At 45.4% G+C, this 26134-nt stretch overlaps 1 protein-coding gene across 4 annotated transcripts in view; it reads left to right on the top strand.

The window, feature by feature from the left end:
* Positions 1-26134, top strand: part of KCNT1 (potassium sodium-activated channel subfamily T member 1) — a 132977-nt gene that overhangs the window by 7599 nt on the left and 99244 nt on the right. For all 4 annotated transcript variants that reach the window (XM_060757354.2, XM_060757350.2, XM_060757348.2 and 1 more), the window contains exon 2: positions 16567-16755. In XM_060757354.2, the coding sequence (XP_060613337.2) occupies positions 16567-16755 (189 nt within the window). The remainder of the gene's footprint in view (positions 1-16566; positions 16756-26134) is intronic.

A 26134-nucleotide genomic window follows, 5' to 3' on the forward strand; every position in this document is an offset into this window, starting at 1 on the left:
ATATAAACCCCACTGTCCTAGTTTCCAACAGACCTCACAACCTCTGATGATGCCTGCCATAGTTGTGGGCGAAATATCCGGAGAGAATGCTTCTGGAACATGGCCAGACAGCCCGGAAAACTCACATCAATCCAGTGATTCAGGCCATGAAAGCCTTCAACAACACAAGGAAGGGAGACTTTGCATTCAACAGAATAATAGGGAAATTATTCCAATGGAACTGCTATGGTTTCATCACATAGAGACTTGGGATTTGCATTTTCAGGAGTGGTGTTTCGTATTCTCAGCCAAGAGAATACTTTAATGCATTGTTGTTGTTGGGGCTCCTGTTGTGTGCCTTCAATTGCTTCTGATTTATTGCAACCCTACGGAGAACTTATGAATGCATTTTTCTTGGCAATATTTGTTCAGAGGGGGTTTGTTTGCCTTTGCCCTCCACTGAATGACTGCAGCTTGACACCACTTTAACAGCGGTGGATCTGTGGGCGTTGTCGGTTCACAAGGTGTTTAGCAATAACGTCCTTCTTTCCTGGATTCCTTCCTGAGTTTTGCACTGATGGGCCTTGTAGTCCAACCCTTCTGAAGGCAGCCAAGTCTAGGGTTCATGTGCAGTGATAGGAGATTTTTATTAGTGCCATGCCACCCAGAGCTGGCATTGCTTATTCATGGCACTACCACACTTTCTCTCCCCCATTTTAACCTAACATTGCTGCAGGATGATGGGCATTGTAGTCCAATGTATCCGAAAGGGAGCGAGGTTTGGGGTCCATTTGCAGGGACAACTACTAAAGCCCATCAGTCAATTGACAGAGACTTTTGAGTACTGTGTCAGGATATTGCTGGAGGATGATGGTCATTGTAGTCCAACACAGCTTAAGGGAGCCAGGTTTGGTGTCCACTTGCAGTGACAACAACTGAAGCACAGGACCAATTCACAGAGATCCTTGTATTCAGAGTAATTACACTGCTGGAGTATGATAGGTGTTGTAGTCTGACACATCCTAAGGGCGCCATGTTTGGTGTATGATTGCAAGGAGAACGGCTGAAGTCATGGGTCAATTAACAGAGACCCTTGAGCACTGTGTGATTATACTCCTGAAGGACGATGGGTGTTGTATTCCATCACACTGTAAGGGAGCCAGGTTTGGTGTCTGTTTGCAGGAATGACTACAAAAGCCCACAGATCAATTAACAGAGACCCTTGAGCGCTGTGTAATTACAATACTAGAGAATGATGGGTGTTGTATTCCATCACATTGTAAGGGAGCCAGGTTTGGTGTCCGTTTGTAGGGACGACTACTAAAGCCCACAGGTCAATTGACAGAGATACTTGAGCGCTGTGTGATTACACTCCTGGAGGATGATGGGTGTTGTATTCCATCACACTGTAAGGGAGCCAGGTTTGGTGTCCGCTTGCAGGGATGACTACTGAAGCCCACGGGTCAATTGACAGAGACACTTGAGTACTGTGTGATGAAACTACTGGAGGATGATGGGTGTTGTAGTCCATCACACTGTAAGGGAGAGAGGTTTGATGTCAGCTTGCAGCGACAACTATTAAAGCCCATGGGTCAATTGACAGAGACCCTTGAGCACTGAGTCATGACACTACTGAAGGATGATGTGTGTTGTAGTCCAACACATCTTAAGGGAGCCAAGTTTGGTGTCCATGTGCAGTGACAACTACCGAAGCTTGTCAATCAATTGACAGAGACCCTTGAGCACTGAGTCATGACACTACTGAAGGATGATGTGTGTTGTAGTCCAACACATCTTAAGGGAGCCAAGTTTGGTGTCCATGTGCAGTGACAACTACCGAAGCTTGTCAATCAATTGACAGAGACCCTTGAGCACTGTGCCATGACACTGCTGAAGGATGATGGGTGTTGTAGTCCAATGCATTTTAAGGGAGCCAGCTCTGGTGTGCATTTGCCATGGCAGCTGCAGGTCAATTGGCACAGATCCTTTTGTGCTGTTATTCCTGGCACTTTCTTTCTTTCTTTTTCGCTTTCCCGCTGCCTTTTTTCTCACGGAGATCTTGTGTTGACGTTCGGGCCTATTGCTCGTAGATCCCACTTTAACTGGGAACTGTCAAATCCCTTCTCTTGACCATGTATGGCTAACCCTGGGCGGCCGTCCCGTGCAAAGAAGGAAGGGACAGCCATGGGCAAGACGGGGCATCGCTTTCCAAAAGAATCCATCCTGGAAAGAAGGGGAGGGTGGAGAGCCAGGCGACTCGGGTTTCAGAAGCCTCGGTGGTGTTTCCGTCGTAGATTCCGGTTTGCAGGATTTGCTGCCATCGGAGCGGAAGACTGCGCAGAAAGGCCAAGAAGGGTGAGCCAGGATTTGGTAGGAAAATCCAACTTTGGATTTTGGGGCTTCAAAAGGATGGGGTTCTTTGGGGGTGCAGCCACTCACAAGCTTTGGCCCTGTCCCTAGGAAAAGGGACACTTCAAGTGGGTGTTTACAGCTGGCTATTTATAACCCATGCAAAATGCAAGACCCAATTTTCCTTGCTTGCCACCCAGCCAGCTGTGGCTCTGAGATCTGACAGTCCAGAGACATTTCGCTCCTAAAATAAGACCTTTTTGGTGTTATTTGGATGGGAATAAAAGGGAAGGGCCTTCTTGGTGGTGGCTCCCAGGAGGTTACGGATTTTCGGAAGTTCTTTCCTGATCTCCATTCTACCTTTCTATTGAGATGGGCTATTGACAAGTGATTGGCTGCTTTTTAGCCGAGGGTTGCTGAATAGATAGATAGATATACCTATCTGTATCTATATCTTTATATCTATCTCTATATCTCTATGTAACTGTATCTGTTACTATTACTTTCACTATCGCTATCTCTATTGCTATCACTATCTCTATCACTATCTCTATATCTCTATCACTATCACTATCTAACTCTTATCGCTATCACTCTATTGCCATCTCTTATTGTTATCGCTATCTCTATTGCTATCTCTATCTTGCTATCGCTATCACTATATCTATATCGCTGACTCGATCTTCATCTCTATCACGATCTCTATCGCTATCTCTGTCTCTGTTGCTATTGCTATCTCTATATGTATCTTTATCTATCTCTATACATATCTGTATATCTAAATATCTGTATATATATCTACATATGTGTACAAAATAGCCTCATGAAAAAGCTGGAATGTTAAATAGTCCCTGTGTGTCTATCTATATATGTTGTGTGTCTATGGCATTGAATGTTTGCCATGTATATGTACATTGTAATCTGCCCTGAGTCCCTTTGCGGGGTGAGAAGGGTGGAATATAAATACTGTAAATAAATAAATAAATAAATATCAGTATCTATATCTAAATCTACCTATACCTATATCTAATCTATATCTATGTATCTATATACATAAGGTTTTCCCCTGACATTAAGTCCAGTCGTGTCTGACTCTGGGGCATGGTGCTCATCTCCATTTCTAAGCTGAAGAGCCGGCGTTGTCCGTAGACACCTCCTTGGTCATGTCTGCAAGGAGTGCCTATACACACACACACACAAACACACATACACACACACATATATATACACATATATACACATATATACATATCTGTATCTTTATCTGTATCTATATATCTCTACGCATCTATACCTGTATCTATATTTATATCTACATATTTGTATATCTATCTATCTATCTATCTATCTATTTACAGTATTTATATTCCGCCCTTCTCATCCTGAAGGGGACTCAGAGCGGATCACAGAACACATATACTGCAAACTTTCAATGCATCATACACTGAACAAGGCAGATAACTGTACATAGATAGAGGTATATATATAGGCTTTCCCATCTTCAGCACCTTGGAGGCTGTGCTAGATTCCGGCTACAGGGGAGTACTATCACTCCACTTTCCCTGCTGAAGACCTTTTGTTCGTAAATTTCCTCCTTGATTAGCCAGAATTTTTCTGGCATTTTCTTATGGGTGCCTTAAATGTCTCCCTGCTTAAGCAGCACCTATTTATCTACTCACATTGTTGTTTTCAAAACTGCTAGGTGGGCAGAAGCTGGGCTAAAGGCCAGGATCTCACCCTGACCCAGGCTTGGAACTGTCAACCTTTTGGTAAGATTTACTGCAGCTGGCATTTAACCTGCTCTGCTAAAGCCCAGCCCTAGATATATCTGCATCTGAATCTATACCTGTACCTAATCGGCTGTTAGGAATTGTGGGAGTTGAAGTCCAAAACACCTGGGGGGCCAAAGTTTGCCCATTCCTGCTCTAGTCCAAGGCCATCTGATGGGATTGTATGGCAGAGTGGGATTTGAACCTGGTTTGCTCTACTTGCAAACTCATTCCTAAAACTGTCGTCACCCTTCTTGCCTGCTTTCCATCCTGAGCCGGTCTATCCAAGCTGACCTTTGGCCTTTCCATGTCAACATCCTGAGACAGATAGGGCCGAGAAATAGATAGGTCTGCATATAGCGAAGAAGCCCTTTGCTGGGCTGAGTTGGGAAGATTTCACACTTTTGTATCCGCCAAGACAGAGGAAAAGGATGCTGATTCAAGAGACAGCCTTCCCTGCCGCCGAAAAGCAAAACACTGGCAAGGATACGACATCCGTCCCCTCCAAGGGCAAGCTGGTGGCAGATGATGGGTATTGTAATCTTTTTGCTATAAACCTGTAGTCTAGTTGTAGTTGGATTGCAACACCCATCTCCCCCAGCATCAGGGGAAAATGGGCATTGCGCTCCAGTAGGACTGCAGGGACACTAAGATACTTTGGAAAGGCTGTCCTCGAGGGACAGATTGTGGTCGGCAAACCAGCCGACGCTATTTATCTCTGTTGCTCAATGTACATCCATATACATGGCCTATAATAATAAATAATAGTGAAAGAGAAGCTTTTAATATTCAGACAAACAAATGCCCAGGCGTCCGTCATGAATCAGGCCAACTCTCAATGGTTTTCAGCAGGAGTTGAGATTTCTCTCTTGGTTGTGCGTTTGCCGGAACCGCAGCTTACTTGGAAACCCCAGGAGTCCGTATAATAATTATCGACTAAGAGAGATGGGTTTCTTCTTGGAGCCAAATGGACTTCTCCAGCTTCCTGAAAACGGCTCACTCCTGGGATCCACAAAGCTCCGGTGGGGAAAAATGCAGCGCCTTTGGTGTAATGTATCCGGCAGGCAAAGTTTACCGGAGTTCAAGTTTCCCTTGGCTGCTAAACAGGCAGAACCGGTGAAATTGGATTGACAAGGATCTTTTCAAAATGTCAGCCTTTCTGCATTGGAATCTTTGGCTGAATCTACGTTGCCATGGAATGCAATTTGATCCAGGAGAGACCCATATCACGCAGTTTGACCTATGTTCCATGGGTCTACACTAGGCATGGGCAAACCCAGGCCCATGGGCTATATGTGGCCCCTTGGGCTTTTTTCTCAGGCCCTCCTCTCTCTCACCATTCTATCCTTCTTTCCTTCTCTTTCCTTCCTCCTTCCCTTTCACCCTTTCTTCCTCTCCTTCCTTCCTCTCCTTCCTTCCTCTCCTTCCTTCCTTCCCTCTCTCTTTCTCCCTCCCTCCTTCCTTCCCTTCAACCCTTTCATCCTTCCTTCCTTCCCTCTTCTTCCTTCCCTCCTTGACATTATACTAAATGTCCTTTGACCAGAAGCTGGCCACTTGGAGTGCCTCTGGTGCTGCTGTGAGAAGGTCCTCCATTGTGCTCAGGTTGCATTCTAGTAGGTGGTCTGTGGTTTGCTCTTCTCCACACTCACATGTTGTACACTCCACTTTGCGGCCTCATTTCTTCAGGTTAGTTCTGCATCTCGTGGTGCCAGAGTGCAGTCTATTTAGCACCTTCCAAATTGCCCAGTCTTCTGTGTTCCCAGGAGGGAGTTTCTCACTAGTTATCAGCCACTGGTTGAAGTTCCAGGTTTTCACCTGCCACCTTTGGACTCTTGCTTGTTGAGATGTGCTTGTGAGTCTCTCAGTAGATCTTAGAAAGCTATTTCTTCATTTAAGGTGTTGGTGTGCTGGCTGAATAGAGAACAGGCTGGAGATGCCTTGATCCTTTTGTTACAAGTTGCTACTTCCCGTCAAATGTCGTTACCAGCTAAACAGTATCATTCCTTCAGCAGTGTACGGTGTAGACATCCTGTGATAATGCAGCATGTCTCTTTAAGAGCCACATCCATTGTTTTAACTTGGTGAGCTGTATTCCATGCTGGGCAGGTGTACTCAGCAGCACAGTTGCCAAGCACAAGGGCAGATGTCTTCACTGTGTCTGGTTGTGATCCCCAGGTTGTGCCAGTCAGCTTCCGTATGATATTGTTTCTGGCACCCACTTTTTGCTTGATGTTCAGACAATGCTTTTTGTAGGTCAGAGCACGGTCCAGTGTGACTCCCATGTATTTGGGTGCGTTGCAATGCTCCAGTGGGATTCCTTCCCAGGTGATCCTCAGAGCTCAGGATGCTTGTCTGTTCTTGAGATGAAAAGCACATGTCTGTGTTTTAGATGGGTTGGGTATCAGCTGGTTTTTCCTGTAATAGGCAGTAAGAGCACCTAGAGCTTGGGAGAGCTTCTGTTCTACCATCTCAAAGCTCCCTGCTTGAGCAGTAATGGCACGATCATCAGCATAGATGAAACTCTCTGTCCCTTCTGGCAGTGGCTGGTCATTTGTGTAGATGTTGAACATGGATGGAGCAAGCACGCTCCCCTGAGGCAGGCCGTTCTTCTGTTTCTGCCATCTACTTCTCTGGCCCTGGAACTCAACAAAGAAGCTCCTGTTTTGTAGCAGGTTTCCTATGAGGCGCGTGAGGTGGTAATCCTTTGTGATATTATACATTTTTCTCAGGAGGAGGCGGTGGTTCACAGTATCATAAGCTGCTGACAAGTCTATGAAGACAGCTTCTGCAATCTGCCACCTTTCAAAACCATCTTCTATGTGCTTAGTCAGGTTCAACACTTGTGATGTTCAGCTTTTCCCTTTCCTGAAGCCAGCTTGCTGTGAGATCATAAATGGGTCTATTTTTTCCATAATTCTGTGCAGGTTAAGTCTCTCCAGAACTTTATAAAGATGGCACAACAAGGAGTATAGCTTTTTGCATCATTACGGACTTTCCCGGGTTTCAAAATGGCTATGACTCTTGCTTTCCTCCAGAATTTGGGTCTCATTGGTTATTGAAAGGCAGGACTGAATCCTTTAATGAGGTTGAGAGAGTGTGACTTGGGTTTCTGAGGCTGAGCAAGGATTCGAACCCTGGTCTCCAAAGTCATATTCCAATATGACTGGATATTAGTCCATAAAGAGTGTATGTTACACCAGTATCTGCTAGAGGACTCCAACGCCAAGTACCTAAAAATGAACATGAAAGCTTCCAATCCTTTAATATTTTAATAACATATCTTTATACGTTGCTTTCCGTCATCTATTAGGATCAAAGCATCTCATTATGTACTGATGGGAAGGTGGAAGTCGGTGGGAGATGCAGCTGCCCACCGATTCCCTCCTGAGTGCCATTAAAACCTTTTGTGCCCCTTGTATAACTTGTAATTATTAACCCCCTCCCAAAACAGAAAATGGGAAAAGAAAAAAGGCGATCCAATAGGAGCTCTCCAAACGGAAAGGTCACCGAAGACAGGCTTGCTGGCTTTTCTGATGCTCTGAAAGAGCTGGCTGCGAAGCACTGAAAGAACGGCAATTGTGGATCTGTCAAAAAGTCATATGAAAAGCCATAAATATCACTTTGAGCAAGCGTTAAGTGAGACTTCCAGGGAAGAGCCAGTTGCCGCTGGAAGGTTGATGAACATCCTTAACTGCCAGAGAAATATTAAGGTTTTGCTTGAAAGAAATAAATAAAGAAAGAAGAAAAAAACACCCTAATACTTTGGATAACACTGAATAGTTTTTAAAATACCCAACCCAACAATATCTCTATTTCTTCATTGGGAGAAAGAAGGTGGGAGAAAGCCAAACTAGTTTTTTGTCAACAGAATTTGAGTTGGAAATAATGCCATTTGAGACCACTCGAACTGTCATGGCTCAATACTATATTTATTTATTTATTTACTTACTTACTTACAGCTTTTATATTCTGCCCTTATCACCCCGCAGGGGACTCAGGGCAGATTACAGTGTACACATATATGGCAAACATTCAATGCCAATTTTTGACGTACAAACATATACAGACATACACAGAGGCTATTTAACTGTTTCTGGCCGCCAGGGGAGCTGTCATTTTCATCATCCATTTGCGATGCTGATGAAGTACTTCCGCATTCCCCGCATGCTTCCCCGCTGGAATGCTCTGCTGGAGTCTTCTTTTATGGCCTCATAAATTAGTTAATTTAGTCTCCCCACACTTTAAGGTGGTACCTAATTTTCCTACTTGACAGATGCAACTGTCTTTCGGGTTGCAAAGGTTGACAACAGGCTACACACAATTGGTTGGAAACCCACTCCAACCCGGGCTGGCTTCGAACTCATAACCTTTTGGTCAGAGTGATCTTAATGCAGCTGACACTCAGCCAGCTGCGCCACAATCCCGATATTATGCTACTATATCATATATAATAGAGTATCCTACTCTATAAATGATAATATAATGTTTTATTATATAATGAAAATATTATTATCATATAATAATAATAATAATCTGGCAGCCCAAGAACAAGCCATAAGAACAAATGCCATCAGAGCCACAATTGAAAAGTCGACAACAGATCCCAAATGTAGACTCTGCAAGGAAGCAGATGAAACAAACGATCACATCCTCAGCTGCTGCAAGAGGATTACACAAACAGACTACAAGCATAACACCGTTGCTCAGATGATTCATTAGAACTTGTGCCACAAATACCATCTTCCTGTGACAAAGAACTGGTGGGATCACAACCTGGAAAAAATTACAGAAATTGTGGGAATTGTAGTCCAAAACACCTGGAGGGCCAAAGTTTGCCCATACCTGGTGTAGATGCCCCCTTAAACCATGTCTTGCCTCCCCAAGTCCAAGTCTGCTCCGTGCCTTTGGATGGATAACCAAAGCCGCCTATTGCATGCCCCTTTCCTCTCTTCTGCAAAGAGTAAGCCGATGAATAATAAGAAGCTGATGTGCAAAGAAGAGATAACGGGCTTATGCTCAGTGGAAAAGGAGGATATTTGGTTCCTTTCCCCAGTTTCCTTGCATCGCCATCCAGACACACGGGGCTCCAGGCTGTCTGAGAGCCACAGCATGGACGTGGCTCATCTCCTCCTATGTGTTGTGTTTTTTAATCTGCAAATGCCTGTCATTTGTGGTTTGTGCCTTTGTCCTTGGCACTGGAGGCTGCAGACAGCGAGAAGGAGAGGAAGGAAAGCCGTCAAAATGCTTCCCTGATCCTCTTCGGAATAAGATGCACACACAGGGCGATTACCTTTGAGGAGGAGGCCTTTCCGAATGGGTTTCCTCTCTGAACAGTGAACATGGGAGGTGTTTCCTGCATATTGGAATGGAAAAAGGAGTCTTCCTTAACCGTTCGAAGCTTGGTTTCAGCCCCAGGATGACGGTGATTGCTTATGATCTGGCTCAAAAGCTGATGAGGTTAGTGTTGCCTGTAAGGCAGTTGGCACCAGGTATCTTGCCAGCGAGCAAGTACCGTATTTACTCAAATCTAATGCGCACCCTTTTTGGCTAAATTGCCGTCCCAAAGTTAGGGTGTGCGTTAGATTCGCAGAATCTTAGTGCTGAGCTGAAACAAAAGGGGAAGCTGCTTCAAGGAATGTCACCTATAATTTAATTGCCACAGCTCAATTCTATGCAATGCTGGGATTTGTAGTTTTGGTGAGGCATTTGCATTCTTTGGCAGCCTCCATGATCCCATAGCATTGAACCAAGGCAGTTTCATTCTAGAGCAGGCATGGGCAAACTTCGGCCCTCCAGGTGTTTTAGACTTCACCTATTGGCTGTTAGGAATTGTGGGAGTTGAAGTCCAAAACACCTGGAGGGTCAACATATACCCATGCCTGGTATAGACACATTATGGAAACCAACAGGTTGTCAGTTGGATCCAAGAGGTCTCCCTTACGATTCCAAACAGGTGTCTATATTGCATTGTACTGTTTGTTTTAGGCTGGGATAAGATTGAAACAAAGACTGTATTTCATGCAGAATGAGCCAACTGGATTCTTTGAGTTTGAGTTGTGTGTGTGTGTGTGTGTGAAATACGCTTAGGACTATGTTACTCCAAGAACGCAATGGAGGCGACGTCGGCAAAGCAACAGACGGAATTGAGCGATCGTCTTCAACCTGAGCGAGAAGGTCACATTGATCATTGATTTGATATGGATGAAGTTCAACCAAATCTGACTCACCGCCTGACTCAGAGAAAGAAACAGGAACCCACACTCCTTGCTCAAGGGGAAATTGAAAGAAACGAAGCCAGGCAGACGAACTCCAAAAGTGTGGTGGGACAGCTCCTTTTGGCTCCTTGGAGAAATACCAGCCGCCCTTTGCTTCGCTGCCACACGTTCCACCTTAGAGTCAATCTCTCTTTTAAGTTGTGCTGCCCAGAATTGGATGCAGTATTCCAGGTAAAGAGGCCTAACCAAAGCAGAATAGACATTGAGAACTGGGAAGCCCTGGCCCTTGAGCGCTCCAGCTGGAGGTCAGCTGTGACCAGCAGTGCTGCAGAATTTGAAGAGGCACGAATGGAGAGTGAAAGAGAAAAACGTGACAAGAGGAAGGTGCATCATGCCAACCCCGACCGAGACCGCCTTCCACCTGGAAACCAATGCCTTCACTGCGGAAGAAGATGCAGATCAAGAATAGGGCTCCACAGCCACCTACGGACCCACCAGAATACTGATCCTGGAAGACTATCCTACTCGGCCAACGAGGGATCGCCTAAGTAAGTAAGTAAGTAAGTCAGGTTGACTCTCTATTCTGCTTTGGTCAGACCTCTTTACCTGGTATACTGTGTCCAATCCTGGGCCACACAGTTTAAAAGAGATATTGGCTCTAAGCTGGAAGGTGTCCAGAGGAAGACCGAAAGGGTCAAAGGCCTGGAGACCATGAATAATCCCTCTGAGGAGCGGCTTAAAGAGTTGGGTCTGTTTATCCTGCAGAAGAGAAAGCTGAGAAGAGACACGATCGCCATGTATAAATATGTGAAAGGATGTCATAAAGGAAGGGGGAGCAGGCTTGTTTTCTGTTGCCCTGAAAACTAGAACTTGAAACAATAATACTAATAATATAATATACTGAAAGGTCGCAGGTTCAAATCTGGGGAGCAACATGAGCTCCTGTTGTTAACCCCAGCTTCTGCCAACTTAGCAGTTTGAAAACATGCAAATGTGAATAAGCAGGTAGGTAAAACGGCACCCCATGCAGTCATGCTGACCACATGTCCTTGGAGGTGTCTATGGACAACGCTGGCTCTTCGGCTTAGAAATGGAGATGAGCCAACCCCCAGAGTTGTACATGACTGGACTTAATGTCAGAGGAAAACCTTTACCTACTTTATTTATATTCTGCCCTATCTCTTCAAGGGGACTCAGGGTGGATAACAGTACACATTCAATGCCATTAAACAATTAAGAAAGACAGACAGTACATAAACAAAGGTAAAGGTTCCCATCTGGAAGCTGTATTCAATTCTGGCCATGGGTGTGTGTGTGTGTTGTCGCTCCATCTTCCATGCCGAGGAGCTTTGTTGCCTTTTGATGCTCTCCTGATTGAATCGCCGGCATGTCTGCATGGGTGCCTTTTATTACTCCCCACCACCACCAAAGTGGTACCTATTTATCTACTCACATTACTATTTTTGAACTGCTAGGTGAGCAGAATTGGATTGGATTGGATTGGATTGGATTGATGATTGGGAGCTCACCCCAACCTGGGCTTGGACTGTCGACCTTTTGGTTGGCAAGATTTTCTGCAGCTGGCAATTTAACCTGCTGTGCTAAAGCAAATGACAGGAAAGGAGAGTCCAATTGAACATTAGGAAGAGCTTCCTGACTGTAAGAGCTGTTCAGCAATGGAACTCTCTGCCTCGGAGTCTGGTAGAAGCTCCTTCCTTCGAGGCTTTTAAACAGAGGCTGGGTGGGGGTGCTTTGATTGTGCTTTTTCTGCATGGCAGAAGGGGGTCAGACAAGATGACCCATGAAGTCTTTTCCAACTATGATTCTATGACTTTGGAGAACTTGGCAAGTTGCCTTGGTTGCTAAAAGAGGAAAAGTGCCTATTTAAAAATAGTTCCCTGGAGCCTCCTAACCTTTCACGTTCTCTTCGGTGAACATCACTCTGATCACGGAGATTTGTCTGCATTTGGGATGCTATTAGGTTGGATCCAAGGGCCAGAATCTAGAGTTTCTGGAACTGTGATTACTTTATCTTTGTATCTTGGTCAGGAAATAAAAGTGGAATATACATCATCATCATAATCAAGGAATAGAGGTTTGGCAACAGGAACTAGATTGTCAGGCCCATGGCAGGGTCTGCCTAAAGCAATGATGCTCGTTGCAGGCTTTATGTATTGGCTGTCATGTTGCAGTTTCTTCCTCATTTTCTCCCAAAGATTCATTTGGACATTTGGGCTGCAATTCAGGTCAAGGTTGCAGAAAGGCAACCCATCCATTGCTTTTGTTGCATTTTTCCCAGACTATTCACCAGGCTAAAGCACACTGCAGCTAGAAAAATGTATAGCACAAAAGTACATCAGCAATGGGTTTTTGTGAGTTTCTGGACTGTGTGGCCATGTTCCAGAAGCATTCTCTCCTGACGTTTCACCTGCATCTATGGCAGGCATCATCAGAGGTTGTGAGGTCTGTTGGAAACTAGGAAAATTGGGTTTATGTATCTGTGAAATGTCCAGGGTGGGAGAAAGAACTCTTATCTGTTGGAGGTAGGTGTGAATGTTGCAATTGGCCACCACCAACATCATGGAATCATAGTCATAGAGTTGGAAGAGACCTCATGGGCCATTCAGTCCAACCCCATTCTGCCAAGAAGCAGGAATATTGCATTCAAAGCACCCCTGACAGACGGCCATCCAGTCTCTGTTTAAAAGCTTCCAAAGAAGGAGCCTCCACCACACACTGGGGCAGAGAGTTCCACTGCTGAACAGCTCTCACAGTCAGGAAGTTCTTCCTCATGTTCAGATGGAATCTCTTTTGTTGTAGTTTGAAGCCATTGCTCCGTGTCCTAGCCTCCAGGGAAGCAGAAAACAAGCTTGCTCCCTCCTCCCTGTGACTTCCTCTCACATATTTATACATTGCTATCATGTCTCCTCTCAGCCTTCTCTTCTTTAGGCTAAACATGCCCAGCTCTTTAAGCCACTCTTCATAGGGCTTGTTCTCAAGATCCTTGGTAATTTTAGTCGCCCTCCTCTGGACACATTCCAGTTTGTCAATATCTTTCTTCAATTGTGGTGCCCAGGATTGGACACAGTATTCCAGGTGTGGTCTAACCAAGGCGGAATAGAGGGGTAGCATTACTTCCCTAGATGAGGACACTATGCTCCTATTGATGCAGACCAAAATCCCATCAGTTGAGAATGCTTCTGGAACATGGCCATACAGCCTGGAAAACTCACAACAACCCAGTTATTCTGGCCATGAAAGCCTTTGACAATATGTCAATAATGATAACCTGGAGCCCCCAGTGGTGCAGTGGGTTAATAATAATAATAATAATAATAATAATAATAATAATAGGATTTAAAAATCGAACTGCAAAGACTCTGGCACAAACCAGTAAAGATGGTCCCAATAGTGAGTGGCACACTGGGTGCAGTGCCTAAAGACCTTGGCCTGCACTTAAACACAATTGGCGCTGACAAAATTACCATCTGCCAGCTGCAGAAGGCCACCTTACTGGGATCTGCACGCATTATTCGCCGATACATCACACAGCTCTAGACACTTGGGAAGTGTCCGATGTGTGATCCAATTCAACAGCCAGCAGAGTGTCTGCTGTGAACTCATCTTGTTGTGTTTCAAATAACAATAATAATAAAACTTTATTTATACCCTGCCACCATTTCCCCAAGGGGACTTGGGGCAGCTTACATGAGGCCAAGCCCAACAACACATCAGTAAACAACAAAGCAGCAAGCAAATGAAACACTACAATTAATGTAACTCACATATAAGCAATAACACACAAAATTTAAAACCTCACGGCCAGGCCAGATGTAATAGATTAAAATATTTAAAATAAACACTGGGCGTGAAGAGAGGTAGGATGTTAAACCCCTGTGCCAGCAAGACTGAAGACCAACAGGTCACAGGTTCGAATCCCGGGAGAGCATGGATGAACTCTCTCTATCAGCTCCAGCTCCCCATTGCAGGAACATGAGAGAAGCCGCCCACAAGGATGGTAAAACATAAAAACATCCGGGCGTCCCCTGGGCAACGTCCTTGCAGACAGCCAATTCTCTCACACCAGAAGCGACTTGCAGTTTCTCAAGTCGCTCCTGACATGGCAAAAAAATGATAATTTAAAAACCTATTAAAAACACAAATACGCATAGTCAAACGTCTGAATAAAAAAAATCTGAATAAAAAAAAAGAAGGAACTCTTCTTTCTTATTTTTTGGAAAATTGCATTACATAAGAAGGGCAGCTGGTCTGACATACACAGATGCTCAGTTCATTATTTTTGCATTAAAGAAGCCATGCATCCTTCTGTATTCCCGCATCCATGGACTTTTGAGGCAGAAACAATTGAATTTGCTTCCTGCATTCCTGATCGAGCAGTGATTTAAGGCAAGGACTCTGCCCATCCTCAGTCTCTCTCTCTCTCCCCTCCCTGGGGACTTTCTTTTCCTCCAACTTATCATGAATCATATAGAGTTGGAAGAGACCTAGTGGGCCATCCAGTTCAACCCCCATTCTGCCAAGAAGCAGAAAAATTGTTTTCAAAGCACCCCTGACAGATGACCATCCAGCCTCCATCACACTCTTGCCTGGCAGAAAAGAGTCAGACTAGAAGGTCCTTGGGGTCTATTCAACCCTTTGCTTCTATGATTTCCTTTTCTGGAGGTTTGGAAGCAGAGGCTGGAGATCCATCTGTCAGGAGGGATTGGATTGTGCCTTCTTGCCTGGCAGAAGAAAGTTGGACTGGAGGGCCCTTGGGTTCCATTTTAACCCTACAGTTCTATTATTCCATGTTGGAGTCTCGTTCCTTTCCTGAAGGTTTGGAAACAGAGGCTGGAGGTCCATCTGTCAGGAGGGATTGGATTGTGCCTTCTTGCCTGGCAGAAGAAAGTTGGACTGGAGGATCCTTGGGTTCCATTTTAACCCTATAGTTCTATTATTCCATGTTGAGAGTCTCGTTCCTTTCCTGAAGGTTTGGAAACAGAGGCTGGAGGACCATCTATCAGGAGGGATTGGATTGTGCCTTCTTGCCTGGCAGAAGAGAGTCACACTGGAAGGCCCTTGGGGTCCATTTCAACCCTATGGTTCTATGATGGAGTCTCCTTCCTTCCCTGGAGGTTTGGAAGCAGAGGTTGGAGGGCCATCTGTCGGGAGGGATTGGATGGTGCCTTCTTGCGTGGCAGAAGGGAGTTGGACTGGAAGGCCCTTGGGGTCCATTTCAACCCTTAGATTCTATGATAGAGTCTCCTTCCTTCCCTGGTGGTTTGGAAGCAGAGGCTGGAGGGCCATCTGACAGGAGGGATTGGATTGTGCCTTCTTGCCTATGGTTCTATGCTTCCATGATGGAGTCTCCTTCCTTCCCTGGATGTTTGGAAGCAGAGGCAAGGGGACCATCTGTCAGGAGGGATTGGATTGTGCCTTCTTGCCCATGGTTCTATGCTTCTATGATGGAGTCTCCTTCCTTCCCTGGAGGTTTGGAAGCAGAGGCAAGAGGACCATCTGTCAGGAGGGATTGGATTGTGCCTTCTTGCCTATGGTTCTATGCTTCCATGCTGGAGTATCCTTCCTTCCCTGGAGGTTTGGAAGCTGAGGCTAGAGGGCCATCTGTCAGGAGGGATTGGATTGTGTCTTCTTGCCTATGGTTCTATGCTTCCATGATGGAGTCTCCTTCCTTCCCTGGAGGTCTGGAAGCAGAGGCTGGAGGGTCATCAGTCGGGAGGGATTGGATTGTGCCTTCTTGCCTATGGTTCTACGATTTTCTTTCCATGATGGAGTCTCCTTCCTTCCCTGGAGGTTTGGAAACAGAGGCTGGAGGGTCATCTGTCGGGAGGGATTGGATTGTGCCTTCTTTCCTATGATTATATGCTTCCATGATGGAGTCTTTTTTTTTCTTCCCTGGAGGTTTGGAAGCAGAGGCTGGAGGGAGGGATTGGATTGTGCCTTCCTGCCTGGATGGCCCCTTTGGGAGTGTAGGATTCAATGCATAACCAAGCTGCCCGCAGGAAGGGAGGAGAGATCCAATGGTGGGGGGGGGGGGGGGGGAGAAGGCGTGCTTGCCACTTGGGGAACCGGTGTGTGTGATTATCCATCTCTCCCCGGATGCCAGCCTTTGCGCTCCCGAGGGGTCCAGACCCAACCGGGGAAGGAGCTCCAGTTTCACCCGAAGCAGGGCGGGAAGGAGGCGGCTCCCACACTCACCTCCTCCCCCTACTTCTCCTCCTCCTCCTCCCTCTTAGGCTCCAGGCGGCGGCATCGTCCTCGGGCGGCTGCAGAAGCAGAGGCGGCGGCGCGAACAGCGGGGTCCTCTTGGACATCTCCTCCTTGGGGGCCATGAGCGACGTGGACTCCGAGGTGCTCCCTTTGCCGCCCCGGTACCGCTTCCGGGACTTGCTTTTGGGTGATCAGAGCTTCCAGAACGACGACAGGTGAGTTGGAGAAGGGGGTCGGGGGGGGGGGGGGCAGCGAAGGCCAAAAAGAAAGCACAGGAAAGAAATCCGGAGGTTTCTTTCTTTTTTGTCCTGCGTTTCGCCTTTGCGCATCTTGCATTTCTTCGCCTTTACGCACGAGTCTCATTGCTGTCGCCTTTTACGCATTGGGTTTCCCAAGGTGTTGGAGGGAGCCTGGGCTTGTGGAGTTGGAAACCGGGCGGGGAAGAGGCGTGTAGACAACTCTAATCCTCTCCCAGTCCCACTCTCCTTGGTTTCGACCTTTTAGGAGCTCCCAAACTGGCAGAACGCATTTAGGTCACTTTCCAGCTCCTTGCCTTTTACGCACAGAGCTCTCCAAGGGGTTGGATGCTTCCTGGGCTTGTGGAGTTTGAAATCGGATGGGGAACGGGCGTGTAGACAACTCTAATCCTCTCCTAGTCCCACTCCCTTTGGTTTCGACGTTTTAGGAGCCCCAGCATAGCGCATTTAGGTCACTTTCCAGCTCCTTCTTCGCCTTTTGCGCACAAAGCTCTCCAAGGTGTTGGAGAGAGTCTGGGTTTGTGCAGTTTCAAGGTGTTGTCTTGTATCCCTCCTGGGCTTGTGGAGTTTGAAACTGAGTGGGAAACAGATGTGTAGACAGCTCTGGTCCTCTCCTAGCCTCACTCGACTTGGTTTCGACCTTTTAGAAGCCCCCAAACAGGCAGGGCGCATTCAGATCACTCTCCAACTCCTTCACCTTTTACGCACAGAGCTCTCCAAGGTGTTGGATAGAGTCTGGGCTTGTGCAGTTTCAAGATGTTGCATCCCTCCTGGGCTTGTGGAGTTTGAAACCGAGTGGGGAACAGGCGTGTAGACAGCTCTGGTCCTCTCCTAGCCTCACTCGACTTGGTTTTGACCTTTTAGGAGCCCCCAAACAGACAGGGCACATTTAGGTCACTCTCCAGCTCCTTCTTCTTCTTCGCCTTTTAGGCATTGGATTTCCCAAGGTGTTGGAGGGAGCCTGGGCTTGTGGAGTTTGAAACCGTGTGGGGAACATGCCTATAGACAACTCGAATCCTCTCCTAGTCCCACTGGATTTGCTTTCGACCTTTTATAAGAGCGCATTCAGGTCACTCTCCTGCTCCTTCTTGTTCTGCGCCTTTTACGCACAGACTGAGCTCTCCAAGGTCTTGAAGGGAGTCTTTGGCTTTGGAAGCTTTCTTTTTCAGCCCAGCGGGGAACCTGTCCTTTGGGCTGCAATGTTGTTCAGACTGTAAATAGTATAGGCTGCTGTGAGTTTTCCAGGCTGTCTGACCTTGTTCCAGAAGCATTCTCTCCTGATGTTTCGCCTGAATCTATGGCAGGCATCCTCAGAGGTTTTGGGGTCTGTTGGAAACTAGAAAAGGGGGGTTTATAGATCTGTGGATCGCCCCAGGCAGTAAGCAGCCAGACCTTGAAGCTGTAAGGCCATTTAATGCTAATGAAGGTGGCCAATTGCAACATACACCCCTACCTCCAACAGTTCTTTCTCCTACCCTCCCAGTATTATAAAAACCCCGCTAAAATCGGGACAGTAAAAAAAGAACAATATTCAGAAAACAAGGGAATTCCAGATAGAATACAATCAGGGCCAGCTAGCACCTCCCAACAAAGGACAGGACAGTAAAGAAAGAACAACACTCGGAAAACAGGGGAATGCCAGACAGGAAACAATCAGGGCCAGCTAACATCTCCCAACAAAGGATTTCCCCAGGCAGCAACCAGCCAGGCTTTGAAGCTGCAAGGCCATTAAATGCTAAGCAAGGTGGCCAATTGCAACATACACCCCTGCCTCCAACAGACAAGAGTTCTTTCTCCCACCTTCCCAGTATTAAAAAACTCTAAAATCAGGACAGTAAGGAAAGAACAACGCTCAGAAAATAGGGGAATGCCAGACAGGAAACAATCAGGGCCAGCTAACACCTCCCAACCAAGGATTTCCCCAGGCAGCAACCAGCCAAGCTTTGAAGCTGCAAGACCAATAAATGCTAATGAAGGTGGCCAATTAAAACATCCACACTTGCCTCCAACAGACAAGAGTTCTTTCTCCCACCCTGGACATTATTCCAACCTTGCTTGCCTCGTTTCCAACAGACCTCACAACTTATAAACCCTGCTTGCCTCGTTTCCAACAGACCTCACAACTTCTGAGGATGCCTGCCATAGATGTGGGTGAAATGTCAGGAGAGAATGCTTCTGGAACACGGCCAGGCAGCCCGGAAAACTCACAGCAACCCACTGACTCCGGGCTATGAAAACCTTTGACAACACATTGAACCCTCTTCCTGAAGCCACTCATGTCTTCTGCTCCATGTGTTATTTGTCTGCTTTTTCCAACAGATTGATGCATCTTACATTCTGTAACACGATTCTTGTTCCTGGGTTGTAAATGTCATTTTCTAATTGGTTCTATCATAAAAACATGGAGAAAGTTTATCAAACTGCCAAAACTTCACTTTGTGGGAGGGACATCCTGCAGCATGTTTTGCTTGAGTTTTCCATTAATATTTCCTCATCGAGCCTCAACCAATTCAACATAGTTTGTGGCAACCATAAAAATGCAGTTTCTGGAGTAAAACAACTACTTTCAAATTAAGGATTGCACAATAAAATAGGAAATAACACTTTCAAACCAGAATCAGAATATCCCTACCCCCAAATTTTGTTATATAGTATAATGTACTGGTGTGTTTGTATGTCAGTTCTTAGTTGTCTTGAGGAAGGACAGGGGATTGATCAAACAAATCAAATTAAGTTAGACAAGATCTTTTCCAGACTTCCTTTCCCCCTCCTTCCTGGATGATTAGATCTTTTTGTTGACTCGGGATGAGCCCAAGACTGTTGGCACTCTTCCCTCTGGTTTTCTTCCTTTCCAGCTTCAGGAGGCTTTCCCCAGTTGGACCCCAATATCTTCTTTTATCTAACTTAGTTGGCCTATCTGTTGTCCGTTTGGGTCACTAATTCCAAAAGGGATTCGAAAGATGCACATCCAAAGCACTTTGATGCATGTTGGGCACTTTTGATGTATATCCGGTTATCGTGTTATGCTATGTAACTTCTATGGAAGGCATCCTCAGAGCTTGTGAGGTCTATTGGAAACTAGGAAAATTGGGTTTATATATCTATGGAATGTCTAGGGTGGGAGAAAGAATGCTTGTCTAGTTGAGGTAGGTGTGAATGTTGCAACTGGCCACGTTGATTAGCATTTAATGGCCTAGCCGTTTCAAGGTTTGGCTTCTAATTGCCTGGAGCCTTTGTTGGGAGGTGATTAGTTGGCACTGATTGTTTTTTCTCTGGATTTCCCATGTTTTGAGTGTTGTTCTTTATTTACTACTAGCTTGGGGACCTAGCAATGCCATGGTTATTAGAGAAAGTGGGTAATGGCGGCTCTGTATGCCAAGTTTGGTCTTTATTGGTCATTGGATGACAGTTTCATTGTTCTCAGGAAGTGAGTGAAGATACTTGACATCCCATCATCCATGGTCCACCCTCCTCCAAACTGCAGCAGGATGTAGAGTGGGTCATGGGGGCTCTGTGTGCCAAGTTTGATCTTTTTCTGTCACTAGATGAGGGTCGCAGCGGTTTCAGTAAGTGAGTGAAGGTACTGCAAGTCCCGTCATCCATGGCACACCCTCCTCCAAACAGCAGTAGGATGTAGAGTGGGTCATGTGGGCTCTGTGTGCTAAGTTTGGTCTTTATCGGGGGGCCGCAGTAGTCTGTGGGAACAAAAGGGGCGGGAAAGTACTACAAATCCCACCATCCTTTGTCCGTCCTCCCCCAAACCTCACCAGGACGTAAAGGGGGTCATGGGGGTTATGTGTGCCAAGTTTGGTCCAGGTCCGTCACCCGTGCTGGTCACAGTGGCCTGTGAAAGTGGCAGCCAATCAGAAAGCTGCCACATACACCATCCTCCCCCCACATACAAACACTGACTTTTATTATATACATCGATAGATTATGATTTTAGGTTGAATCGGTTGAAACTTGTGATATTCATTGAAAAACTAGAGCAAAATGTGCTGCAAGATGTCCCTCCCACCAAAACAAAGTTTTGCAGTTTAATACACTTTCCCCGTGCTTTTATGATAGAATCAATTAGGAAACAACATGTATAACCTAGGAGCAAAAATCGTGTTATGTAGTGTTATGCTCCAGCACTGTTTCCTCAGTGTCTATATCACCCTGAGGAGTCCAAATGTGCATAGATGCCCACTGCATGTTGATGCCATAGAACATCAGTCTCTAGCGGGTTGCCATGAAATGCTTTGGCTCTTTCAAGGTGTCTGGAAGTGTCTTGGATAATGGGCATGAAGTGTCCAATGCTCATTGTGCCAGTTGCTCCACCGTTGTGCAATGGATGCTGAAGCATTGTTATGTCATGCTACCTCACACATGAACGTGGATTTTTTCAAACTTTGGCATATTTTTTGATATGCGTTTCAACCAGGGATGTGGAGCAGGTTTTTCTGCAGATGTTGAACCACTATTCACTTTTGGCTGCACTCTCTAGGCTCTATCATGACCCTTCAGGAGTCGTGCCATAAAGATCAACATGGGACAAAGTTGTTGCATTCATTATCAGTTTGGCCATCGTCACCATAGGTTATTGGGCATTGTTCTGAATTTTAAATTGTTGTTTTATGTGCTATTGGTTTTACTTTTTTGTATTGTACTATGTGTTTATTTTATGCGACCTTGAAAAACTGCTAGGAAGAAGCCAGGCCTTGAAAAACTGCTAGGCCATTGAATGCGAATCAAGGTGGCCAATTGCTACATTCACTCCTACCTCAAACAGACAAGACTTCTTTCTCCCTCCCAATTTTCCTAGTTTCCAACAGACCTCACAACCTCCGAGGATGCCTGCCATAGATGCAGGCAAAACATCAGGAGAGAATGCTTCTGGAACATGGCCAGACAGCCCAGAAAACATCCAACAATCCAGCCATCCCAGCATTCATTCCAGTGAAGTTAATGGTGAAGGGTCATCACTTCAGTGCTGGTGTTCTTTGCTTCTTCCAGCACGCTGACATTTGTCTGTCTGTCATCCCAAGAGATTTCCAGGATTTTTTGGAGGCAATGCTGATGGAATCATTCCAGAAGTTGAGTGCAATGTCTGTAGGTGGTCCATGTTTTGCAGGCTTATAACAGGGTTGGGAGGACAATAGCCTTATAAGCAAGTATCTTGGTCTCCATACGAATGTCCTGATTCTCAACCACTCTGCTTCATTAAAAAAAAAAAAAAGAAATGCTGCACTCGCCGAGTTCAGGTGGTGTTGTATTTCAATGTTGATGTTGAATTTGTGGAGAGGTGACTGCCAAGGGAGTGGAAATTGTCAACATTTTCTAACATTACACCATTAAGCTGTATTTCTGGCATTGCAGAGGAATTGACTGGTGACTGCTGGAAGAGCAGTTGGGTTTTTTTGATGTTTAGTGAGAGGCCGAGCTTCTCATATGCTTCTGCAAAGGTGTTTAGGGTGGCTTGTAAGTCTTCTTTTGAATGTGCACAGACTACATCATCATTAGCATATTTCTGGCATTGCAGAGGAATTGACTGGTGACTGCTGGAAGAGCACTCGGATTTTCTTGATGTTCAGTGAGAGGCCGAGCTTCTCGTATGCTTCTGCAAAGGTATTTAGGGTGGCTTGTAAGTCTTCTTTTGAATGTGCACAGACTACATTATCATTAGCATACTGGAGTTCTATCACATATGTTGTTGTAACCTTGGGTTAAGCGGCTGAGGCTGTTAGGAATTGTGGGAGTTGAAGTCCAAAATACCTGGAGGGCCAAAGTTTGTCCATGCCTGATGTAAACCCATATAATGCAATTCTATTCAAATAAACTGTATTTATGTGGCAATGTAGGTAGGGATCAATGCTATGGAAAATCAGAAGCTGTATAGAAGAAGGCATCATAGAATCATACAGTTGGAAGAGACCTCATGGGCCATCCAGTCCAACCCCATTCTGCCAAGAAGCAGGAATATTGCATTCAAATCACCCCTGACAGATAGCCATCCAGCCTCTGTTTAAAAGCTTCCAAAGAAGGAGCCTCCACCACACTCCAGAGCAGAGAGTTCCACTGCTGAACGGCTCTCATAGTCAGGAAGTTCTTCCTAATGTTCAGATGGAATCTCCTTTCTTGTAGTTTGAAGCCATTGTTCCGCGTCCTAGTCTCCAGGGAAGCAGAAAACAAGCTTGCTCCCTCTTCCCTGTGACTTCCTCTCACATATTTATACATGGCTATCATGTCTCCTCTCAGCCTTCTCTTCTTCAGGCTAAACATGCCCAGCTCTTTAAGCCACTCCTCATAGGGCTTGTTCTCCAGACCCTTGATCATTCTAGTTGCCCTCCTCTGGACACATTCCAGCTTGTCAATATCTCTCTTCAATCGTGGTGCCCAGAATTGTGGTGTATCAGGACTTTTGGGCAGAGAAGGCTTAAGACCTTTTCGAACTACAGCTCCCAAGACTCCATTGCAGTTCAAGCAGAGTCAAACTGCATTAATTTCACAGTGTAGATGCAGCTGGGTCTCTCTCTCCCTTTCTGCATCCTTTTTGATAATGGGGTCTGTTTTATCCGAGGGATTCCATTTGTGTATGGAGCTAGAGACTCACGTGCATCCCTTTTTTCCTTTGCATATTTAGGTCACTCAGTTCATATCCATTTAAGACATGCATGCTTGGTTACCTATAAACATCAAACTTCATTTCTCATGGCTGATGACACTTTTATCTGAGTGACTGCAAACAAACCTTTGGATGAGATTGTCCATATATGTGTGTGTGTGTTTATGTGTGTATAGGTGGGAGGTAAGTCCTCATTATCCTAATTTTGCAAATGGTTTTATAATGGTTGGGAGATCCATTCTTGCCGCTTGCCCTACTACTTTCTCCCATCATCCCCCTCCCTGTTTGCAACGATGCAATAAAGCGCCGGCAAAATTATAACCCAGCCGAGAGTGTATAACAGTTGCTTAGCTGCAAATGAGTTCCAGAAAGGAAAAAGAAAAGGAGTCAAGTTAAAGCAAACAATAACGAAACGTATGCACTCCAGCGAAATGTGTGCTTGTCATCATCATTAGACTAGCAATAATCGGCTGCCAACAGAGGCCACTCGGCAATATGGCACACGATTTCCCCCACAGAAAGATGTTCCATCGCATTAGGAGTAACTCTGTGGAACGCCATAGGTGGCAGCTGGCTTTTGTTGCTTGGGATCAAATGGAGCGTTTCGTAGGTGGAGAGCTGTTCAGGTTGCTTTGGAAAGATTGGCAACAGTGGAGGGGGGTATCAAGGGCTTACGTTTTCTCCTATACCTGCCATATCCTCCTCTTCCTTGGCGGCTTTATTCTTGGCTGGCATTCTGCTTGTATTTGTAAACGGCCTGATGTGTGTGCAAGATTGAATCATTTCACACCATCCAGAGTCACATAAAGGTTGGTGCGATGAAGGCACAATAGTAATGTAATGCAATATAATACTAAGAATACTAAATATAATAATGATTGTATATTATATATTACATGTAATATTACTAATAATATTACAGTATAGTATAGTGGTATAGTAAAAAAAAAAGAAGTAAAGTCTGTCCCCTGAGATTAAATCCAGTCATGTCTGACTCTGGGGTGTGGTGCTCATCTCCATTTCTAAGCCGAAGAGCCGGCGTTGTCCATAGACACCTCCAAGGTCATGTGGCCAGCATGACTGCATGGAGCACCGTTACCTTCTCACCGGAGCGGTACCTATTGATCTACTCACATTTGCATGTTTTTGAACTGCTAGGTTGGCAGAAGCTAGGGCTGACAGCGGAAGCATTACAGTAATATATAATACTAATATTGTGCAATACTAATAATATAATGGGTCCTCTGCTGGCGTAGTGGGTTAAACCGGTGAGCTGTTGAACTCGCTGACCGAAAGGTTGGCGGTTCAAATCTGGGGAGTGGGGTGAGCTTTCACCATTAGCCTCAGCTTCTGCCAGTCTAGCAATTCGAAAACATGCAAATGTGAGATCAATAGGTACTGCTTTGTTAGGTAAGTAATGGTGCTCCATGTAGTCATGTTGTCCAAATGACCTTGGAGGTGTCAATGGACAATGCCGGCTCTTTGGCTTAGAAATGGAGATGAGCACCACACCCCAGAGATGGGCACGAGGGATCATGTTGCCAAGATGGCTGCGTGGGCGGCCTCTCGATCCTGCCTTCATCACAAGCATGTCTGGCGGGGACGAGAGACAGGGCCTTCTCAGTGTTGGCCCCTTGGCTATGGAACACCCTCCCTAGGGATATCAGATTGGCCCCTTTTAACATTCCGAAATAAAGGCAAGACATGGCTTTTTGAGCAAGCGTTTGCAGATGCAATGTAACAGACATAGCAAAATGGAATGATTAGATGACATGACTGGACAATGTTTTTAACAAGGAGACTCTAATGATACATATTTTTATTGATATTGATTGTTTTTACTTGTTTTATATTCATATTAATGTTTTAATTGTATTTTTTGGTCTTGATGCTGATTGTAAACCGCCCTGAGTCACCTTTGGGCTGAGAGGGGCGGTACATAAGTATATTAAATAAAACAATCAAACAAATAAATATTATCTTCCCACCGAAGTGGTACCTATTGATAACGATAATGATGATGATAATAATAATAATAATAATAATAATAATTATTATTATTATTTATAGACTGCCCTCTTTTCTCAAGGAGACTCACATTTGATCTACTCACATCTGCATATTTTCGAACTGCTAGGTTGGCAGGAGCTAGGGCTAACAGTGGGAACTCACCATGCCCTGCGGCTTCGAACTGCTATCCTTTAGGTCAGCAGATTCAACAGTTCAACAGTTTAACCCGTTGCACCACCACTGCCCAAATGTCTAACAAAGAGGCCCAAATGTGAATGAAAGGTGTCCAAATGTGCATTGGAAATGCCTGAACATGTATCAAAGGGACTGAAAAATCTATGAGAAAAGTCTAAATTTGTATGTTAATAATATTTTATTGAGTTTTTTTAGTAGACAGTGAAAGTGGGGGAACAATTGTGAAGTATAGGAAAGTAGGAATGAAGGACGGGTAGTGGGCAGGATAGGAGTTAGAGGGGGACGGGAGAGGAAAGAGACCAAGTCTAAGCAGGAACGGCAACTACGGGTTAGATGAGTTTCCCCTTTTTCTTCCTCATTGCGGATAGAGAGGATGGTACATCGATAGAGTGAGAACAATTGTCGCATAGGAAAGGTTGGAAAATAGAAAGAGTATCTGAGAGGATGCCCTGCCTGGTTGTCCTCCCGGCTTTGGTTGCTCAAGCAGTTTCTGGCATGGGGAGAGGAAGAGAAGAAAAAAAGAGA

This window comes from Anolis sagrei, chromosome 11 (genome assembly GCF_037176765.1).
Source record: "Anolis sagrei isolate rAnoSag1 chromosome 11, rAnoSag1.mat, whole genome shotgun sequence".
Lineage (NCBI taxonomy): Eukaryota > Metazoa > Chordata > Lepidosauria > Squamata > Dactyloidae > Anolis > Anolis sagrei.